Here is a 23,366-nt window from a genome sequence, read left to right as displayed (position 1 = left end):
GCAAGCGCAGCTACTAGCCCAGCGTGAGGCGGGCGGAATCCGAGGCCCAGACAAGGTGAGAGGGAAGGGTCGGCAAGACTCCGCCTCCGTGTCGTCACGCGGGAGGCGGAGTCGGAAGCGTGACGGCGTGCGCGGGGGCGGGGCTACCGCTGCGCGCGGGCGCGGGGGCGGGGCGCGGCGCGGCGCGGCGCGGCGCTCGCGGCTCCTGGCTGGGAGGGAGGCCGGGCAGGCGGCGGAGCGGCGCGGCTCTCAACCTGACGGGGAAGTGGCCCGGGTGGCCGCGGCTGACTGCTCCGGGGCGGACGAACAGACGACGGAGGCGGGGGCTGGAAGCCAAGCCGGGCGACCGAAACAGCGAGGGGGTCAGGCTCCGCGTCGGCCACTCTGTCGGTCTGCTGAATGAAGTGCCCGCCCCGCTGAGCCCCGAGCCCGGAGCTTTCCCCGCAAGATGGACGGTTTCGCCGGCAGCCTCGGTGAGTGCGTCTGGGGAGTCCTCCCTCTCTTGTGCAGGGTGGAAGCCTGGTTCCCTCCACATACAGCCCAGGCCCTGCTCTCCACCCTGCCCCTCGGGATGGCAGTAGTTCCACTGCACATGTGCCCCTCGAGGCTGCCGCCCCTCTGCAGGCTCCGGTGGACTCAACCCCTCCCCCATGCCCAGCCCTCCTTAGCAAGACCCTCCCTTCCTCCCGGCGCCCCCTTCAGTGCGGGGCCCTCCTTCTCCCAAAGCGGGAACTCCTTCTCTCAGAGAGGCCCCGAATAGCTGGTACACCCCTCCCCATACACTCACGGCTCCCCCCACAGACCCACCTTCAGGGTGGGGACACCCCTTTTCAAACCCTGACCCCTCTTCAGGGTACAGCATTCCTCCCCCTTTCCACATACCGAGCTCTCTCTCAGGGCGGGGACACCCCTTACCCACGCAGAAGCCTTTGTTTTCGTGTAGGGACCCTCATTCCTTCTGCAGGAAGGGGGCACCCTCCCAGTCTTCACTTTAAATTCGGAGACTTCTTTTAAGTATTTCTCAGAGTAAGTGACAACTTCCCTTCACTCCCTCCACTTCTCTGAACATTTTGCAGTGGTGGAGAGAACTAGAAGCACTGAAGCATCATTTGCTTAATACAGGAAAGGAAGAGGTGCATCTGTGTTGGGGGACCCTCTCTAAGAGAAGAGTGAAAGCAGAAGTATTTTCTGGCTCCGCAAAAGCATGCTGGGGAGAAGTAATCCTGCCCAGTGAATCCATAGGAAAGGGGGCCTCTGTCAGGGAAAGAAAGGATTCTCCATTTTTGGAATATGTTGTCTTTGTGGAATGGAGAAAGGGAAGAGGTTATTAAGTAGGCTGAAGTATCCTTTCAGTGTTCCCTTTCACCCGAATAAAGGTAGTAAATTTTGTAACTAGCTAAGGGAATCAGAAATTGAGGCTGGTACTCAGTGATCCATAACCTGTGTCTGGAATTACTATTCTTTGAGGCTGTTGGAATCTGGTTACTGTAAAGATTGAGCTCAACTGTTATGATGGTGAGAGAAACAGTTTCTACTTTGGCTAATACTGCAGTTATGTGATACCTGTTGCTGGATTTTTATTTTGAGTATTTTATGTGGAGGTAGCTTGTATTCATACGCCTTTCTTTTGCACTTGTTGATCATAAATCCCTAGTTGGTTAATGTTCATGGATCAGTGCATGATCTGGCCATAGGCCATACTTTATTCAGACGTGTTGGGATTAGATGGGTTTTTTAAAGTCTAAAGTAAAAATGTAAGTCGAAGAGCAGTGGACTCATTATAGGTATTAAACAGTAAAAACCATAATTCTGGCCCTGACTTTCTTTAGGAGGAAAAAACCACACATAAGAGTGCTTTGAGAGTGGAAATCCTAAAATAGGAGGCAACTGAGTGTTACTCTTTCCTCCCCAAAGGCACCTGTTGTCCATTATCTAACCTTTGATGTATTCTGATTCCTTACATAGTGAGGTTGTTTCATTCTGGGGCTCCTTTTAAAGAGGCCTCAACTTTTCATTGCTTTTTTTTTAGCTTCATGCCTGGATTTATTCACCAATCATATTGGACTGAAAGATTTGTCCTGTATGTTCACAGAGGGGTGATCATATCCTAGTGTGAAAATTGAGTGTCTTGGGAGATGTTGTGGGGCTGAGATATCTGCACTGTTGGCTTCTCAGTCTGTAGGAATGGTGGAATCAGCTGTTCTACTTCTCTTCTGTTGGTTCTGAGGACTTCTAGAAGGCTTGGCGAAGCTTCATCCTCTGTAAGTGTTTTGAGGGAGTCTTTCTCACCAATTAGAGGCAGTTAAGTTTATTTTCAAACAGTGGATACGCCTTGTTAAATAACTTTATCCCTTCTTATCTAATTCATGAGGCAACTGATAGGAGAGTTGCCTCTTCATCTTTCAGTCTGAAGATGAATTTCAGTCTGAATTGCAGTTGGGGCTCCCACTTTTCGTAAAGAGTGTTATAGCTGACCGTAATGTTGGATTTTTTTTTTATTCATTTGATGCTATCCTTTGGGTGGTATGTTGATGAGACTTTTCCTTTCTTTAGATATGGTGTTGATCAGGAACAGGGGAGATGCATGTCTCTAAAGAAAGGAACCTATGTCAGCAGAGAGGGAAAGAAATGGTTCCTGGCAGTATTTCTGGAGCTGATCCTGATGAAGATACTTCGCAGTAGGAGCTCTGTGCTTTCTCTTTTTGTCCCCCTTGTAAGAGTAAAACTAGGCCCCATCTTAATTGAAACCTTAAAGGGTTGGGGATGGAGGAGGAGTAGTGCTGGTATATTTTACTGGTAGCCTTTAAGCAGAGGTTTGCTCAGCTCTTGTCAAATTGCTTGTTTCTGTCCCCTGCAGTTCATCAGTCTAGAGCTTAGCATTACATTGATCTTTATTTTATCATCATGAAAGTAAAGGCAAGCACTTGTATTCTAGTAGGTGTTTAAAAGCTTTTTTTTAACCAAACAAGGCTTCAAAACATGTGAAGTTCTTCTGGGGTCACAAATATTGAAAGCATTTATTCTCAAGGAAGTGTATGTGTGTATCTCCTTTTATATGCTAGATGAGTTCTTGAAAAAAATGTGAGAAAACTACATTTTTATAAGAAGAAAAGTTGAGTCCTTTATAAACAGAATGATTCTAGAGAAGCTGATTATTTAAGGGAATTTTATGGTGAATCATTTTGTAAAGTGAAAAGCTTTTAAAATTCAAACTGTACCCTTGATTGTTGAGTGTTTAGATAAGGAAAACACTCTTATTATGTGCATTTTATAAGATGTCTAATGGCGTTTAAAACTGTGTGTGTAGTGGTTTTTGAAATCATTGCAAGGAATGTTAAGTGATTGGCCGTGTTACATGTGTCACATTGAAATTATATACCTGTTGTATTGCTTTTGTTTTACGTAAAAACAGCTAAAGGATGCTTTTAATCTCTGCAGCTGATGAATTTCAGGCAACTTGGCTGGCAGGTGCTTGTACTCTGGAATTTCCCTCAGGCATAGTATCTTTTAGTTCACGAATTACGGTAATTAAAAATGGCAGCACTTTGGAAACAATTTTTTTGAAGCTTAGTTGGGGGAAAATACCCTAAACAATCTGTCTTGTTGCCCTGCCTCCAAAGCACCATCTACGTATACACATACACACACGTACAAAGTGTATATACAGTATATATTTTAAACCTCAGGTCTACGTGCAGAAGAGGGAAACTATTGACACAGCTTTTCTTATTGATTTTCATAAGGCAGAGGTTAAATGCCTTTCATGCTTAGTCTTTTTAGCATCTCTTTTTCATAAAAGAGGTTTTAATTTTGAAGACTTTTATCTTAGAATTAGCCTAGAGGTTAGTCAGTGTTTACATTTAAGCATATAGTTAACCGTGTCAGTTTTAACTTTTTCTGCTCTGGAGATTAAAAAAATACCAAAACAAAACTCAAAAACTTCTTTTTAAAGAAACATTGTAATGAATGAAATTGTAGGGTTAGTATCTATAAGACACATAACATTTCGGGTGCAGGGTGTATGAACCAATAGTAGCAGTATGCTTCAATTTATGAAATATTTTAAGAAAATCTTTTTAACATCACAATATTAAAACTGATTTCTCATCTCGTATATACGCTTGCTTTTTTAAAGGAACAGTGTGGTATATGATTTTTAAAGATTACTCTAGTCTAATTCTTTATATATTCACATAAAAATGTTTCTCATGTAATAACATTTGGGTAATTTTTTCTTAACTTTTAATTTCTTAACTTCAGATTTCTTTGAAGGGCTTAAGATAGGCTTAAGTTACATTAAATGACATGAGGAGTAACTCTTAAATGGTTACTACAGCACCTGTAACATGAGTTAGCTAGAGTATTTCTTAACAGTTATGTGGATTAACAAGTGTTTTGTGACCAGTTCTGTGCTTGATTGTTCTCATGGGAAAGACAAATATAAGATGTGCTTCTTGCCCTTTAGGAGCTTACTATCTGGTTTTAAATAGATATCTAGAGATTTTGAGGCGTAAGTAAAGTACCAGAAGTGGGAGTGGAGGGAAGCACCATGTAGAATGCAGTGCTATGTATCAGGCATATAACTTCTGAGAGAGAACATTTGGAGATTGCTAAATTTATCTTTATAGAGCCTGGCTGTTTAAAACAATGAAATAATTTACTTAGCAGTCCAAATATTAGGGAATAATATTACTAGGTCTTTTTCTGCCTTATGTTTAAGTTGAATAACATGTAGGAAAAGTACTATAAATTTTGCATATATGAGTCCATTTCTATAACATGAAAACTTCAGTGTTCATAAGAAATTTGAGAAGAACATTTTGATTTTAAAATAGATGGATTCTAAGACTTTAAACAGGTCTAAGGAAATAATCTACTTCAAGTATTACCTCAGTGTGGAAGATTCCCAAATCTATAGTATATTTCTACATCCGTGTGTGACTTCTTGTCCTACAGTTTTAGTTGTCTCAGAGTATTATAATACCTTAACTTTGCATATTACTGTGTAGTTTACAAAAAGCTTTATCTTATTTAATCTGCATACTAACCTGGGGAGAGACAAAATTATTTCACTTCTATAGATGAGGAAACTGAGGTTCCAAGAGTTGGCTATTATTTTTGAAAAACTATTTGAATCCAGATCCCCCTTTTTTTTTTTTTGGTGGGGGGCCTAACTTGTCAAGTTTCTATCCCTATTATTTTAAATAATAAAAATACAATACAAAAGGAGATAAATTATCTTTTCTCTAGCTCATCTTTATGCAACTGATGTTAACATGTTGATGCATTTGTTTTTAGTCTTTTCCTATGCCTAGTTTTTTACATTGTTAAAATCATACTATAGATATAATTTTGCATTCTGGTTTTTTCATTGGATCCTAACCATTTTTTTTTCACTTGAACTCAGATTTTTTCTGATAGAGTCCAATATTCTTTTCCCTGCCCCATTGCTGATTCTTCATAACCCTCTGGAACCTCAAATCTAACATAGTTGAATATGAAGTACTCTTCCTCTAAATCAGCTTCTTTTCCTTTTTTTCCCATTGTCTTTTCCTTATTTTCCAGTCTTGAAATCTCAGAACCATGTTTGATTCCTTGCCATTTTTGCTTGCCACATTAAAATCTCTTCTAAAACTTGTCAATTCTTGTCACCTTTTCTCATCCTTTACTTTCCTTTTCCACCATCACAGTTCAAACACTTGTTATTCTCTCTTTGGATTATTACATAGCCTCAAGACCCTCCACTTGTCCAATTTACTTTGTAAGGAAGGGGCCTTCAGATTAATCTCCCTGAAGCAATGCTTTGTGCCATTCACTGTCTCATCACTTCATTGCCTTAATGACTAAATTCAAACACCGTAGCCTGTTCTCAGGGTCCTGCATTATCTCCTTCTACTGTCTTAACATGTTCTGGCCAAAATGACTATTTCTTGTTTCCCAAATTTAGTTGGCACTTTTCCATCCCTGTGATTAATTCTCAGTACCCTTCAAGGCCCAACTCAAATATTGTTTCCTTTCTGAACACCCTTCCTTATTTGTTCCCTTTCATTCCCAGCCAGAAGTATTCACCCCTGAACTTTTAACATAGGAGTGTTGTTAGAGCATTTATCAGAGAATACCTTTTCTTATAAGATAGAAGTAATTATTACAAGTCCTAAAATTGTTATGCCTTATTTCGCCAGCCAAATTATCAACTTGTAGAATGCTGACACTCTCATGTCTTTGAAATCTCGCAGCAGAGTAGTGGAGATTTCATGATCCAGTAAAATTTGGGGGGAAAAATTAGGGGACCAGTGTATAATTGGCAACTTACAACCTTCACTTTAACCATCGTTAAATAAAAAAAAAAAACTTTTGAAGACCAAAAAATTATCATACACCATCTCAGAATAGAGTCTTTTAAAAAATTAAATAACTCATTATGCTGTTCTTATTTTTCTCATTTCACCTGAAATGAGTGAAAACTCTGCTCCAGACTTTGTTGGGAATCTGATCAAGAACTAGGTGCCAGGTTCTAGGGTAGTATTTTTCAATTGCAGGTGTTATGCATGACCTATTATGGATTTAGAAATCAATTTATTTGGGGTCAAGACCAACATTAAAGAGAATAAGGAGGAGGAGGAAAGGAGGAGAGATTATAAAATATCAGTTTGTTAGTGCTCTGGAGTCCATTCCGACTCCTAGTGACCTTGTGCCTGGTCTTTTTGTGACATCCTCTCATCTTCCAGCGCTATAACAGATAGTGCTCCTCTACTATTCATAGGGTGTTTCTGGCCAGTTTTCCGGAAGTGGGTGGCCAGGTCTTTTTTCCTAGTCTGTCTTAGTCTGGAAGCTCGCTGAAACCTGTCCACCATGGGTGACCCTGCTGGTATTTGAAATACTGGTGTCATAGCTTTTAGCATCACAGCAACACGCAGCTGCCATAGTATGACAACCCACAGATGGGTGGTGTGGTTCCCTGACCAGGAAACAACCTGGGCCATGGCCGTGAGAGTGCTGAATCTTAACCACTAGACCACCACAGCTGGCTAAAAGATCAGTGCTTCACATGATACTGCATCAAGAAACTTTTTTTTTTTGCTTGAGGAAGATTAGCCCTGAGCTAACATCTGTTGCCAATCTTCCTCTTTTTTTTTTTTTTTTTTTTGCTTGAGGAAGATTAGCCCTGAGCTGACATCTGTGCCAGTCTTCCTCCACTTTATATGTGGGTCGCTGCCACAGCATGGCTGATGAGTGGTATAGATCAAAACCCATGAACCCAGGCCACTGAAGCGGAGCACACCGAACTTAACTGCTAGACCATAGGGCCAGCCCCTAGAAGCTTTTAATTTTAGTTTTATATATTTGCCTTAGATTGCAGTGTAAAATTTATTTCTTACTATGGGTCACAATCAGATGAAAGATACACTTTTAGTGGCTAATTCCAATCTTTGAGAGACTAGGTGGGAGGGCTGACATGAATGGAAAGGTAGAAGTAGTGATAATGAATTATGTGCTCTCTTTTCAAAAAGTTTTTAGAATCTGGATATAATGATTAGAATATAGTTAATAGCAGCAAAAACATATCTATAGTTCTAGAATTAGTGTATTTCAGGCAAACTCAATATGTAGAAATGTGGTTTTATAAAACTGATGGGCTAGAGTATGTTATTTACTTTGCAAAAGGATTATTTTTGCTAAAGGAGTCACCATATTTTTTTAGCTTTCCTGATGAAGTTGTCTGTCTTGACTGGTTCTGCACCTCATTAACTCCTTTGAGATCTATCCAGTCTTTAACGCATGGCTCAAGTACATTTTATTTTCCGGAAGCTTCACCTTACTATTCTCGTCTTGCACTCCCATTGCACTATAGTGCTTCTCAAGTGGAGAAGACTGAGCACTTATACCTAAGGGATCTGGGAGTATAGCCAAAAGTTGGAGTCTATTTAACTTTTGCAACTGTTATAATATGATTATTTTGCAACCATTGTAATAAGAATTGGTTCAGATAGGAATCATTGATAGATGCTAAATCTAGGGGGATATTTTGATGAGGAGCAGGATGTTTGCATGGACTTAATATCTCCCTATATATTGCTTCTTAGTTGCAAGGGGGAAAAATAGTAACTCTACACAGTGGTGAGATCAGACAACACCTTGAGTGCATGATCAAAATAAATAACACCAGTGGACATTGTGTGCCTCTGAATGTGATGCCCTTAGAACACATCACTTATGTAGTTCTCCAGCCAGGAGTGCATAACCTGAATCTAATCATGAGGAAACACTGAACTCCAAATGGGGAACATCTTATTTTTTAAAAAGGTGGGGAGACTGTACTTTTTTTTTTTTCAATATTAATATTATAAAGACAAAGAAAAGCTGTGGAAATGTTCCAGACTAAAGGAGACTAAAGAGACATGACAGCTATTTGTAATACCTGGTCCTAGATTGGATCTTGTATTAGAGGGGAAAATGCTATAAAGGATGTTATTGGATCACTTGGCAAAATTGCAATATGGATGGAAGATTAGATAAAAGTATTGTGTCAGTGTTAAATTTACTGAGGTTGATAACTATCCTAAGGTTGCATAAGAGAATATTTTTATTCTTAGGAAATACACATTGAAATTTTTAGGGATAAAGGGCCATAATGTATGTAACTTACTCTCAAATGGTTCAGAAAAAATTATGTAATATGTATATGTTTTATATGTATATATACATAGCCATATCTCTGTGTCTATATATATGTGTATGTGTGTATACAGAGAAGGAGGGAAGGAGGATGAGGTTATGCTCGTGTGCAAATAAAGCAAATGAGTAAAATGTTAATAGGTGAATTTGGTAAAAGCCGTACAGACGGTCTTTGTGCTATTCTTGTTCTTACAGCTTTTCTGTAAGCTTGAAATTATTTTCAAATGAAAAGTTTTAAAAAATCATATGAACTTTGCATTCTGCTCCATAATATAGCATTTTAAAAATATAGAAACATCTTCTCTCCCAGAAAATTCCAGGCAAACTCTTGGGATAAACTCTGTCTCCAAGAATATGTTCCATGTATATCATGTGGTTTCCTTTTATCCCTAGGCCTCATTTTGACAATCATGTCTCTGGACCAGAGGCAGCTGTGGTTCGAATTTAGCCGACAGACATGTTTGGTTTGGCCCTTTTGAGTGTTTTAAAAATTGGGAAATTTTGAGGCCGACCCAGTGGCGTAGTGGTTAGGTTCGCATGCTCCACTTTGGTGGCCCTGGGTTTGCAGGTTCAGATCCCAGGTGCGAACCTGTGCACTGCTTATCAAGCCATGCTGTGGCAGGCGTCCCACATATAAAGTAGAGGAAGATGGGCACAGATGTTCTCTCAGGGCCAGTCTTCTTCAGCAAAAAGAGGAGGATTGGCAACAGAGTTAGCTCAGGGCTAATCTTCCTCACCAGAAAAAAAACAAATTGGGAAATTTCACATAAAAATCTGGATCTTTGGTTTCTCTTGAAAAGTGGAATGATCTTGCCACTCTAGGCTTGCATTCTAGGTGATCTATATACCCACTAAGTGGTGTTTAAGCAGCCTCAGTCCCTACCTTACACCTAGCTTGTTTCAGGTATTTACTCTATTATCTGGCCTCTATAGGACTGTGTTTGCAGCCTTTACCTAGCCCAAGAGGTGGTGGGGGTGTCTGTCTTTATGCTCATGACGATTTGAGAATTAAGTTGCTGAACTGATGCCCTATCACCTGCTAACATTTGAGTGTGTATATCCTACAAATAAGGACATTCTCCTATATAACCATACTATGTGAAAGTATGGAAACTAATAAATCCAAGCAAATCAGGAAATTAATTTTGATACATTACTATCTAATTCTCAGACCCATTCAAGTTTTGCTGATTGTCTTAATAATGTGTTTTATAGCAAAAGGATCCAATTCAGAATCAAATGTTGCATTTAGTTGTCATATCTCTTTAGTCTCCTTCAATCTGGAATAGTTCTTTAGGTTTCATGACCTTGATACTTTGCAAGATTACAGACCAGTTGTTTTGTAGAATGTCCCTAAATTTGATGTTTTCTGCTGATTAGATTCAAGTTATGTATCTTGGGCACAAATGCGACAGAAGTGAAGCAGTGTTTTGTCTCATTGTATCCTGTCAGGTGGCACACAAATTTGATTTGTCCCGTTACTGGTGATGTCTATTTTGATCATTTTATTAAGATAGTGTCTGCCAGGCTTATCCACTGTAAAATTACTTTTTTTAAGTTTGTAATTAATAAGTATGTTGTAGGAGGTGCTTTGAAACTTTGTAAGTATTCTGTTCCTCATCAGACCTTCAATTTATTGGTTTATTTATATCTGGACTCAGGTATCCTATTTTTTTCAATGGGTTATAATCTATTACTCTTTATTTTGATGCTCAAATTGGCCACACTTTTGCTAGTGGGTGCCCATTCATGCTGGCTTCTGCATTCTTTTGACATGTTCCCATCATTCTTTGAGGTCTTTCTTGCTTTTTGACACAATGAGATGATTTGGGCACAATTGTTGGGCACAAGTCAGCCTGTAGTATCATGTGTATATAATTTATATAATTTTAAGTAGGGTTCAGCTTTGAATTAAGTCATTTTAAGTTAGCAAACATTGTTTATGGTTCTTTAGTAATTTTGTAACTGCATAATATTTTCTCTTACAATTAAAAATTGTGTTAAATACACGGACTAGAACATTAATGGAGATTAGTTTGAAGGTATTTGTTGTCAATGGGAAGTCATTCAGGATTGTATTTCTTATTATCCTGTTTCTATATTTAAACAATCGGCAATTGTCTCAGAGCAAGGTACTGTTAGATGGTTATGTGTGAGTGGGGTTGGGTAAAAGAAAACATATTTAAGCAGCAAAATCAACCATGTTTTTTTCCACTTAAAATATTGTAATCATCTTTCCTTCTCAGCAAGTATAAATATAAACTTTAATGCATTGTATTCAATTATTTGGACATCTGGTCTTCCTAAGCTGTGTATATAGAACATAATTTAACTTATTCTTGATGACTGATGGTGGTGATTACGAGCATTAAACATGGTTCTGTTCTGTGCTGTAATACAGTGGTGCCTTCAAGAGCTACTTGTGTAGGGCTGTTTGCTCCATACGCTAAATGACTCTAGACAGTTATAACTGTCTTACTTGCTGTTGCTTGTCACTCAGTGTCAGTGTGCTTTACCCTTTCTTCTTTTTTTTGGTGTGGAAGATCAGCCCTGAGCTAACATCTGTCGCCAGTCTTCCTCTTTTTGCTTGAGGAAGAGTGGCCCTGAGCTAAGATCTGTGCCAAACTTAACCACTATGCCACTGGCCTGGCCCTGTTCCTCTCTTTCTATTTTATTATTTAAAAAAACTCGCCTGTAGTCCTGATCCTAGTGATCTTTGCTAGCTTCCTTGCTTTCTGATATGACAAGATGTTCAGATTTTTCTTTACACTTTCTGCTCCAATTCTGCAATTGGCTATTTCTCTTAAGAAGTTGTGGTTCCTTTTGGCATGAAATGGTATTCTAGGCTCTAGAGGTGCTCATTGTTATTGGGTTGGTTATTGTTTCTAGTCTAGCCTTTCTTTTGATTTCCAGTTTTAAATCTACTGTGGGCTGGGAACCCAGATAACAAAGCTGGTTTGACTTGTATAAGGATTGTTTTGAACCTCAAAAAAGAAGACAGTCAAGGCCTATGCCTGTTTAAATTGTATGGTGTAGTACCTACAGAGACAGGGTCATATCTAATAAATATTGCTAATGTTGGTGGTATGTGAATAACAGGATATCAGATGTTCCCCAGAGTAAAATAATAGACTTCTGAATGAGGCTTTTAATAAAATGCATGAGCTTTTAGTTCACAAACTAGATGATATGTATGTTTTAAATTATGTGTTTTAAGTTATAGACCATTTATGCTCCCTTATATTTTCTTTTGTTAAGATTATCTTATTATCTTTCTTTTATTCTTTTTGTAGTTGTTGTTAAGATAAATCTCTGGATCAGTGAGATGTTAGAATATTAGAGAATTAAATTATGCTGTATTATATTTATCATATTCCATAATAAGAATGTACTTCTTTTTCCTTTTAAAAATTTTTTTCCAGAGCATGTACTTTTCCTGACTTTCTGAAATTGATGACTTCCTAAAGTTGAGATGACTTCCTGTTTTGAAACATAACTATTTAGTGTTGATACTTGACATTTTTCCTTAAGTCATTTTTTACTCTTGCGTACTGGTCTTTAGGTGACAATAGTATGCTGATCTTTAAGTGACACAGCAGAGTGAATGACAGAATTTGTTTGCATTTTTCTTTGAGCCGTTTGTTTCAGAAAAGTGTCATAACTGACTTCTGTTGATGAGTGAGCAGGAGGTTTTTTTTCTTTTTTGGTTTTTTTAACTTTGAAGGATATCCTGTTTTCAGTTTAGTTGGGGCATAGCCTTTGATTTTCTTTGACTGCTTTGAGTACTTGTTGGCATTCATCTTATTTCTTTAATCCTGATTAAATGTGGATTATGATTAGTGTGGATGTGTTTTTGGCACAAACAACGATTTCTCAATTTTTGGGATCTAGTATTATGGATTATTTGAGATAAAGGACTGGGAAACAAAGTTTAGAATAAAAAGAGACGATTGGCAAAGTAATCAGTATTTGACTTTGTTTCTTGAAATTTTTATTTGTGAATATTTGTGAATGAGATTTAATGATTGTATGCACACTGAAACTTGCTCACTGTGCAAGTCCTTATTTTGGTTATTAGTACATACCACAATGGGGCTGAGGTTATGGATTTGAGTCTCATATAGGCCACTTATTTTTTTCTGTTTCTTGGTCATAAACACATTTATTAAGTAAATAGGTTTTGCTTAGCCTCTTTGGATCACACTCTTTGCTAAGTGCAGTGGAAAATTGGTGAATGAGACACTCGAAATCCCTGCTCTCATGAAGCTTATAATTTTGTGGGGGATTCAGGCAATATTTATTTAGGAAATATTTATTGAATGCGTGGTATGTGCTCAGCGCCCTTCCAGCTATAAACAAAGCCCTTATGAAACTTATAATGTAGGCTTTTAAAATACAGGGTAATAAGAATTGTGATGGTGAAGTGTAGGAAGCATTAGAAACATGGAGGGCTACCTTAAGCCTCCCCTATCCAGCCTTTTACACATTTTTTCAAATGCATGTCTTTGTTTAGGGTATAAGCGGAAAAGTAGAGGTCGGGTCACAGTGGCTCTTGGAAGCAGCATAAAGGAATGTGTTTTTTTACTACTCCGTACATCTGAGAAAATGACAAACTACCAGTAGAACTCACTTTGGTTGCAGTTTTCAACCTATGTGGGGGCCATTGTCAGCTGTGCCCTCCTGGTGTCATCCTAATTTAAGGCAGTGAATTCAATAACTTGATATCCTCTCTCAGTTACCTATGTAAGTGGTAGTTTTCTAAGATATTTGCTTTTTCTATGTCTTTGATGGAGTACGAGTCCTGTGATTAAGTCTGTGATCTGCAGTATACTTGTTTAGGAAATAATCATTGATGCTGTAGATTATTTCAATAAATTTCACTAAATTTGGTTCACATGGATAACTTTTTGAAAGGATAGATAGAAAGGCAAAGGCATTAACATTCATTCAGCTGTGATTTCAGGAACTGTGTCAGACACTTGACATAAATTAACTGTAATAACTCTATAAAAGGGCCAAAAACGTCTTAATTTCAGCTTAAAAAAAAATACCCTGAAGGGTAATTGTTAAGTAGATTGAATCAGACTGAACCTGTTATTACAGCCCTTCATGTGGGGACGATGATTATAGTAATATCTGTGACAACTTTTTGGTAACTGAAATTAACTGTAGCTCCCAGAATGAAATCTAATAGTAAATATTTATTCAGCAACTGCTACACATCAGGAATTGTTTTCATATTGGGAATATATCAGTGAACAAAAGAAACAAAAATCTTTGCTCTACTGAAGCTTATTTTATAGTGAGGGGAGATAGACAAATAAACAGTTTCCATTAAATTATTGACTCTTAGGACATCAGTGACTCCTGTATAAACATTGATGTCTGCATTGTCAATTATAAACATGCTATCCTTTTTTTGTAGATAGATGGTGATATAACCTGAGTGGGGTTTGGTTGTGTCAGATAAGCTTAGAGAAAAGTAATCTTGGAGATGCAAAATCAGGTAGGTGCAACATTGACAACTGTGCTAAGGCTACTTTGTTATCATACCTCTTAGTCACTGTATCTGATCTTATGATAGGGTTTTGGAATATATGTACTTTCTTAGATGTCCATTTTCAGATTCTTAATTTGTCTTTTTGTTTCATCATTCATATTTAAGGTTTTATTGTTTAGTACTTTTATATGTTTGGGCATGTATTCCTTTCAGTTGCAATATTTTTTCTTATGGAAGATTTTGATTGTACTTCTGTAAAATCTTTTTTTTTTTTTTCAGGTTAATTACTGTTTATCGGTAATTAACTGATTTTATTAACTGTTTATCAACCTGGATTCAGGACCCCCATTCAGTTACTAAGGAGAATTCCCAGGATGCTGTGGAGATCTCCAGACAGCTGTTTGTGGGTGGTGGTGATGGTAGAGGCAAACAGTGGGTTGTGTGACCAGGATGAGGTCACCTCTTTGACCTTCTGGCCCTTTTTCTTTCCGGACTTTACCACCTATTTTGATACTTAAAGCTGTTTGGGCTATTTGCTGTGCTCTGAACAGTTGTTTAGTAGTAGCACCTATAAGATGATGCTGGATGTTTTGTGGATGAGGCTCACAGGGGTGTGGCCATGTCACAGCAACAACAAAGAAGTTGTTGAGGTAGTTTGAAAACCTTTGCTGTAGTTTTAAGTGTTCTGACCCACTTTAGGCAATTGTTTTAATATCTAGAAATTAATATCTTAGCATTTGATCTTTTCCTACTCTCACTTAACCTGTATATGGTCACTAGATTATTCTTTCAATACAACAGCATTTCATTGTCTCTCCTTAGCGTAAAAACTTTTATCATTTCCGGTTTCTGTGAGACAAACTCTTAGCTTGGTAGCCAAGCTTCCCTACCACCTGGTTTCAGCTTACCTTTTCAGTCTCACCCCTTACCATTTCCCTTTTTTGGGAGAATCTTATGTGGATCCCCTCAGTATCCCTTTTCTTGCCTCATTTCTTGCTACCTTGTGTCTTCTTAAACCATTATTTATTATTTTATATATTACATATATATAAGATATTGATAGAATTGCCATATACCTTAGGAAAAATTAGGGAATTTGAAAACCAACAGATAAGATAAAGGCACATTCCTAAAAGTTGTATGAGAAAGTGTCTTTAGAGCAAGGCTTTGAGAATTGTTTTCTTGCCTGCTTGTTAATCTGTTCCTGCCTCTCATCATTGACATTTTGTGTAACTTGGATAAGCCAATCTGCTATTTTGTTAGACTACATTGGACTTCTTTAAAACTTAATGTACTCTGTTCCTTTGGGAATTTGTCTGGCATTTTTGTTATCAGATGCATTCTTCATCCTTTTTTTTTTTTTGTGAGGAAGGTCAGCCCTGAGCTAACATCCATGCCAATCCTCTTTTCGCTGAGGAAGACTGGCGCTGAGCTAACATCGGTGCCAATCCTCCTCTGCTTTATGTGGGACTCCGCCACAGCATGGCCTGACAAGCGGTGCGTCGGTACATGGCCGGGATCCAAACCCGGATCGCCAGCAGCAGAGCGCGCGCACTTAACCGCTACGCCACGGGGCCGGCCCCCTCAAATGCATTCTTGATAGCAAATTCTCACAGCCATTTGTTTTAAAACATCACAGGACACCTCATTATCATATTTTGATTTTAGTGAAAAAGAATAGAACCTACAGAGTAGTTTGAGATTTCAGATTTTTATAATCAGCTTTATTGAGCTATGCTTTACTTACGATAAAATATGCCAATTTTAAGTGTATAATGGATCTTGAAAAATTTACGTAATTTTATATCCACTACCAGAGTCAAGATATAGAACATTTCAGTTACTCCAAAAAGTTCCCTTGTACCTCTTTGCAGTCAATCCCTTCCCTCTAGCCCCTAGTTACTGGCAACCACTGATCTACTTTCTATCACTGTATTTTGGCTTTCCTAGAATTTCATATAACTGTAATCTTACCATCTGTGAACTTTTGTGCTTTTCACTAAGCATAACGCTTGAGATTCATCCAGTTGTGTGTGTCAGTAGTTTGTTCCTTTTTATTGGTGAGTAACATTTTATTGTATAAATATACCACAGTTAGTTTCTCCACTCATCAGATGATAGACATTTCAGTTGTTACCAGTTTTTGGCTATTATGAATAAATTTGCTATGAACATTCAAATACATGTCTCCCCATGGCCCCTGCAACCTCTAATCTACTTTCCGACTGTATGGATTTGCCTGTCTGGTGCTCATTTTTAAAAAATTGGATTGTTTGTCTTATTATTAAGTTTTGAGAGTTCTTCATATACTCTTAATACAAGTCCTTTATTGGTTATATGTTCTTCCAGTCTGTCACTTAACTTTTCATTTACTTAACAGTGTCTTTTGAAGAGTGAAAGTTTTTTATTTTGATGAAATCCAGTGTATCAGTTTATTTTGATGAAGTTCAATTTATCATTTGTTTCTTTTATAGTACTTACTTTTTGTGTCCTATTTAAGAAATTTTTGCCTAACCCAAGGTCTCAAAGATTCTAAAAGAAAACTCTGTTTCCTGTACTCGGAACACTCGCAACACTTCTGACAGCAAATGTGAGGGTTTTCAGTCAATTCTGACACTAACTACCTGGTGTTAGTGCAGATCCTACAGGTTAAGGGTTCGGTCCCACAAGACTGCCCCCCATTTCAGATGCCAATTGCCAGTCCAGGCCTCAAGGCCTTCTCACTGACCAGTTATAAATGGGAGATTCCCACGGTTCCCTCCTTGGAAGTTTGATAATTTGCTAGAATGGCTCACTGAACTCAGGAAAACACTTTACGTACTATTACTGGTTTATTATAAAGGATACAACTCAGAAATACCCAAATGAAAGAGATGCATTGGACAAGGTATATGGGAGGGGGCATGGAGCTTCCATGCCCTTTCTGGGTGTGTCACCTTCCCAGCAACTTTATGTGTTCATCAACCTGGAAGCTCTCTGAACCCCCTTACTTAGGATTCTTGTGAAGGTTCCATTACATAGGAATGATTGATTAAAACATTGGCCAGTGGTGATTGAATTCAATCTCCAATCTCTCTCCCCTCGCCAGAAGTCGAGGAGTGGGGCTGAAAATTCTAACTCTCTAATCACATGGTTGGTTCGTCTGGTAACCACCCCCCCTGCTCCAAAAGTCCCTTCATTAGCATAAACTCAGGTATGGTTGAAAGGGACTCCTCTCACTCACCCTTCTTACTCAGAAAATTCCAAGGACTTTAGGAGTTCTCTGACAGGAACTGGGGGCAGAAACCAAATGTATATTTCTTATGTCACAGTTTCTCTCCTATTATTTTCTTCTAGAAGTTTATAGTTTTAGCTCTTATTTTTAGATCTTTGATCCCTTTAGAGTTAATTTTTGTGTATGCTATCAGGTAAGAATCAAGGTTCATTTATTTGCACAGTGATACCCCTTTGTTCTAGTACCATTTATTGAAAAGATTAGTTTTTCTCCACTGAACTGCCTTGGCACCTTTGCTGAAAATCAATAGACAACATATGTGTCGGTCTATTTCTGGACTCTATTCTGTTCCGTAGATTGCTATGTTTATCACTAAGCAAGTACCAACTGTCTTGATTACTATAGCTGTACAGTAAAGATTTCAATTAAATTTTTTTTATATTTGAAAAATAATTGAGAGGAAATAAATTTAACTTTAAAACTTTGTAGACTGATAGAGAAAATGATGTATTTTAATGATTGTCATTAACATTTTATATTTATATTTTGGAGTTTACTTTTTAAAATTACTTTCAGAAACATGGTCTCCCTTGATTCACTAACCATCTTAGGAGTTAGAAAGAGCAGGAATTAATATCCATATTTTATAAATAAGGAAGCTATAAGATTTGAGAGGGCTAGTTTGAGATCATACAATTAGTGTGATGAAGCAAGAACTAAAGCCCGAGTGTTATGCCTTCGAAAATCCAGTATGTTTTCACTACACCACACTGCTTTCATTCACTACTGTTCTGTTATGTTGAATATTGGAGAATGAGTGTTTTATGAAAATCAATCACTAAATTTTATTTAATTAAAGCATAGAGATATAGGAGAACAGTTAATCCATTTTCTTGATCACCAATATCACTAAACACCTTAAGAAGTCAAAATTGGGCTTCATTTTTTTCGGTGGTGTGTTTTACAACCAGAATAGAAATTCATAGTTTCATTTTAAATTTAGAAATGCAGGAAAGAAGCAGCAAGATTTGTTAAATGAAAGCTGAAACATTCCTTTTAAAAAAACTCTTAAGAATTGAGGATTTCTTGCCCAAATGAAAACAAGAATAATAAAACTTAAATTTTCGACTATTTGTGTGTGTGTGAATTATCTATATTATCTTCTGTTGCCAAAGCTTACTGCCTTAAGTCCCTTCCTCCCCATACCCCCACAACCTCAGATCATGGTTAGGAGGTTCTTACAGGAGTACTGGTGAAAGGTGGTGACAACTGGAGTTTGGATAGTAGTGGTGAAGGAAGTGGTAGCATTTGAAATATATTTTGGAGAGCCTGTGGGTGTGCTGATGGATGGATGTAAGGGATGAAGAAAAGGAATGAATCATGGATAACTCCTAATTTTTTAGCCTGATCAACTTGGCAGTGCTATTCACTTGGTATGGGAAAGACTTAGATGAATTGGAAGAGCTACACAGTGGAGGAAGGGAAGTCAGATAGAAGCTATTATAGCCTTTGTGTGTGTGTGTGTGTGAGGAAGGTTAGCCCTGAGCTAACATCCGATGCCCATCCTCCTCTTTTTTCTGAGGAAGATTGGCCCTGGGCTAGCATCCATGCCCATCTTCCTCTAGTTTTTTGTATGGGACGCCGCCACAGCATGGCTTGACAAGCAGTGCATCGGTGCGCGCCTGGGATCCAAACCTGCCAACCCCGGGCTGCCAAAGTGGAGTGCGTGCTCTTTAACCGCTACACCACTGGGCTGGCCCTTATTATAGCCTTTTTTAAGTTGTTGTTGTTGTTTTTTTTTCAATTTAAAGTTTTGCTTTTATAAACAGTGATATCACATCTCAGGCTGGGAAGATAAGGACAAGATGAAATTGCTTATGATCCTACCTTCCTAACATAATTATTTTAAGTGTTTGGTGTGTATGTTTATAGTCTTGTATAGGGGTTGGCAAACTTTCTGTAAAGGCAGCTATTCAACTCTGTTATAGCATGAAAGCAGTCATAAACAATATGTAATAAATGAATGTGCTTGTGTTCTAGTGAAACTTTATTTATGGACACTGAAACTTGAATTTCATTTAATTTTTCACATATTGCAAAATATGCTTTCACTGATTTTTTTTTCCCCACACATTTAAAAATGTAAAAACTTTTCAAGACCAGCCCCAATGCCCTAGTGGTTAAAATTCAGTGCGCTCTGCTTTGGTGGCCCAGGTTCGGTTCCCGGGCACAGAACCACACCTTTCATCTGTTAGTGGCCATGCTGTGGTGGTGGCTCACATTAAAAAAAAGAGGAGGATTGGCAACAGATGTTAGCTCAGGGAGAATCTCCCTCAGCAAAAACAAAAACAAAAAACAAAACTATTCTTAGCTCACAGGCGATAGAAAAACTGTTAGCAGACCAGATTTGGCTGTCTAGCCATAGTTTGCTGACCCCTGGTCTTATGCATTTGTTTTGTGGTTGCAATCGTATCTTATATTGAATTTCATTGCCTATTTTTTCTACTTAATATATGTATAAATATGCACAATTAGTTTTATTGAAAATCAAAATAATTACATTTGCTGAATAAGCCTTGATAAACTTAGAGTTTAGAAAGTGCGTTTGTATTCATTATTTCTTACAATAACTGTGGGAAGTATTTACCGTGCTTAAAATAAAATACACATTATATATGTAATTGAGGGCTGGATGTACATTATCACTGGAATTTGTTGTCTCTTATCTCTATTTCCCTATACATATTGGCTTTGTTCTGTGAAATAAGCTTTCTCCAGCAGCAGGGGTCATCCTAGTAGCTCTGGAACTGCATTCTCAAAGTTTCCTTCCCTTAGCACTAGTTTGAAAAATGCAAGGACAGGACTTTGGTCCTGTTTACATCAAATTTTTATACCACTACTAATCATTGTGTGTAAGAAAGGCAACATTGTCATGTAGGATGATAACAGTTCTCATTTGGAACCAATTTTTAGAATAATAGGAGAGGGATTGAGTAGTTTCTCAAATGAAGGGAAAGGGTAGCACACACATGGCCACTTGGGGAATTATGAATTGGACAGCCATGCCAAATTGTGTCTATTTACTATCATTGTTTAATTTATTAATTTAATTTAATTTTATTTTCATTTACCTATTTGTATCACACTCTAGTTCGCTTTCCTTCACTCTCGTTTTCATTGCCACTTAATTGTTTCATCTCGAATTTAAAAAATCCTTAGTTTTGAATGTCTCTTTCCCAAGAGCCTAGGTCTTCTACCTCGGTAAAAGTTGCTCTTTTCTTTTAAAAAGTCTATACTTTCTATTTTTTTCCTGACCACTCCAGTCCCTCAAATACTAAAATGCTTTAATGGCACACATCTCAGTCCTCTCCTCTCACTTTTTTAACAACGCGAAGGGCTAGATGAGAAATAAGTGAGGGTCATTTGGAAATCGCAGGCGTTAAATTATCAGTATATTCTGCTAGAATAACTGGCTTCCACTAGAATTCAAAAGCTCAGAAAGCAGTTGCTGCTGTCTCAGACTTTTCAGAATAATTGATTCCACTATCATCATTTTCAGTTTTCTCCAGTCCTTATCTAGAGACCCTGAGATTCCTGGTATATCTGTAAAAATCATTCAGGGTTTTGCTAATCTAGAAGAGTGATAGGTGAAACCTAGGAGTAGTAAAATTGCTTTGCAGGCTCTGAGATGGAGGAGAGCATGGCTGGGAGGCTATGGGAATTGACGTGTTTGGCTGGTTGGAGCCATTAGCTCAACGTTAGTCTTTTTTTTTTTTTTTTTTTTTAAAGATTTTATTTATTCAGCTTTTTCCCCCCAAAGCCCCAGTAGACAGTTGTATGTCATAGGTTCACATCCTTCTAGTTGCTGTACGCGGGACTCGGCCTCGCGTTGGACGGAGAAGTGGTGCCTCCGGGCGCTCCCAGGATCCGAACCCGGGCCGCCAGCATCAGAGCGCGCGCACTCAACCGCCAAGCCACAGAGCCAGCCCTCAACGTTAGTCTTGAGGTACATCACAGCATGCTTCATAGTAAATACTCCATAATGTGCACACACTTTATTCTACTAAAAGAAAAATTAATAAAACGTGGTTTGGGGATGAAGAATAAATAGAGGAAAAGTATTTAGAGTTATGTCTGTTGTGTAATTGTTTAGACTGACAGTGGAAAAATTTCTTAGGAAAGAAATTGCTGTTGCAATTTTATTTCTTAGGGCCAAACCCAATCTAATGCTATAATGAGTACTAAGATGATTTAAATTCTTTTAAGGTTTGGTCTTTTTTCATCTCTGAGATTTCTTAAAGGGACATTGTTGATAATCTTTGTTTAGTTTTTTCACTTTAGTTATTTATCTGTTGGGTCATTATATGTACTCTTATTTTTAAATATGTTGATCTTACTTTGGTTGTCAGATTTTCCTTTTACCATTTTTAGGACAGTTCATGTTCTGCTCACGTTAAATCATATTTACAGTACATTATTTTTTATAGCCTATATAAATACACACAAAAAGACAGTCGTCATAAACTTTTCTAATGTTAATGGTTTATTTAAAACTGGAATATCCTGCGATATTTGGTGAAGAAAATCAAGTCCTTTTAAATAATATTAGACAAAGTATATTTGTATATTTTTCAATTATTTTTTACTTCACATTTTCTCTATTGGATTATTTATATCTTTATTGTTGATTTGTTGAATTTATTTACTGTGAATACAAATCCTTTGTCAGCTGTATGTGCCAATAATATTTTCCTCCATGTTGTGGCTTGCCTAGTTATTTTCTTAATGGTATCTTTTGATGAGTAGGAATTTTTAAGTTTTGATGAAGTCCAATTTATCATTTGTTCCTGATGGCTAGTACTTTTAGGTCTATGATCTATTTCAAGTTAATTTCTGTACGAGGTATGAGATAGTGATTAAAGTTCATTTTTTTCCTTATGAACAATAACAGACAACACTGTTAAAGACTGTGCTTTACTTCCCGATTAAGTTTTGAATATTATATTATAAACTAATTAGTACTCCAAGTAGTTACATGGTTAGCTAGCTCATTGGTTATAGAAACTGTGCTTCTGAGGTCAGAATTATAGGTTCACTCCTTCAGGATCCAGTTAACTTGGCTTTGTTTTGCAGCCATAGAATATATTCCTAACCTGCTTTGCTTTAGCCATTTGGTAGTTTTGTAACGTATTGTTGTTCTGAAGAGGGTATAGCATAACTCCATTGTACTACCAGATACAACATTAGAGCATATGCCTTACATGATAATTCACTAACTTTGTTTTAAAGGCAGTACATTATTACATTTTTTTAAGGATACAGTATTCATAGTAATATAGTGCCTAATGTGGCATGCTCAGTTTTTATGCCCTACTAAAATAAGTAGAAATATATTAATTCTAGTAAACTTAGGAAATAATTTTCCAGAGTTTTGTGTAGAGTGGGAAATGCAGATGACACTGTATTGTGAAGTCCATTTGTTTTTAGGTTTTGCGGGTTAAATGATGGTCATTATAAAAATTTAAGACATGAAGATTTTAAATGGAGGTCTACATATGCTTCTGTCAATATATAGACATATTACACAGACCCAATCATTGGCTTACATTTCTGAGACATCAGCATTAAACATGAGTTATCTTTTAAGAGGCTGGATTTGAATTATATTACTCTGGTAGGATTTGTGCCAGCCTTTGGTTAATCATTATCTTGTTGATTATGTTTGGTTCAAGATGACTCATTTTTTAAGGACCTTTATTGCAACATTACATATTTACTGCAGGAAACCTGGATGGAAATGGAGCAGCAGGTCATTGGAGATTTTTTTCCTCCAATCTTTATTGCACCAAGTCTTATTAAAGTTAATATTTTTCAATAACCGAATTCTCTAGAACCTAGTATTTCATTAACCAGATGTTACAGGATCACTTATTCCTTTTTCATGGCAGACAAATGTATCTTTGATGATTGTTTAAA

General features: G+C 37.6%; 1 protein-coding gene across 7 annotated transcripts in view; it reads left to right on the top strand.

Moving 5' to 3' along the window:
* The first annotated feature begins 217 nt into the window (after nucleotides 1–217).
* The window catches only part of EML4 (EMAP like 4), a 159,698-nt gene continuing 136,549 nt past the window's right edge, over nucleotides 218–23,366 (top strand). For 4 of the 7 annotated variants that reach the window (XM_087436848.1, XM_087436847.1, XM_087436845.1 and 1 more), the window contains exons 1-2: nucleotides 220–473; nucleotides 2,554–2,678. In XM_087436848.1, the coding sequence (XP_087292974.1) occupies nucleotides 2,585–2,678 (94 nt within the window). In that variant the 5' untranslated portion in view covers nucleotides 220–473; nucleotides 2,554–2,584. Of the gene's footprint in view, nucleotides 474–2,553; nucleotides 2,679–23,366 lie in introns of all 7 variants that reach the window. The other 3 variants (XM_087436843.1, XM_087436842.1, XM_014792331.2) reach the window with 2 other exon arrangements.

Source organism: Ceratotherium simum, chromosome 11 (assembly GCF_057802395.1).
Source record: "Ceratotherium simum simum isolate JZ-2026a chromosome 11, ASM5780239v1, whole genome shotgun sequence".
Taxonomy (NCBI): domain Eukaryota; kingdom Metazoa; phylum Chordata; class Mammalia; order Perissodactyla; family Rhinocerotidae; genus Ceratotherium; species Ceratotherium simum.
The sequence above is the reverse complement of the archived record's forward strand: the minus strand, read 5'-3'. Positions and strand labels throughout refer to the sequence as shown.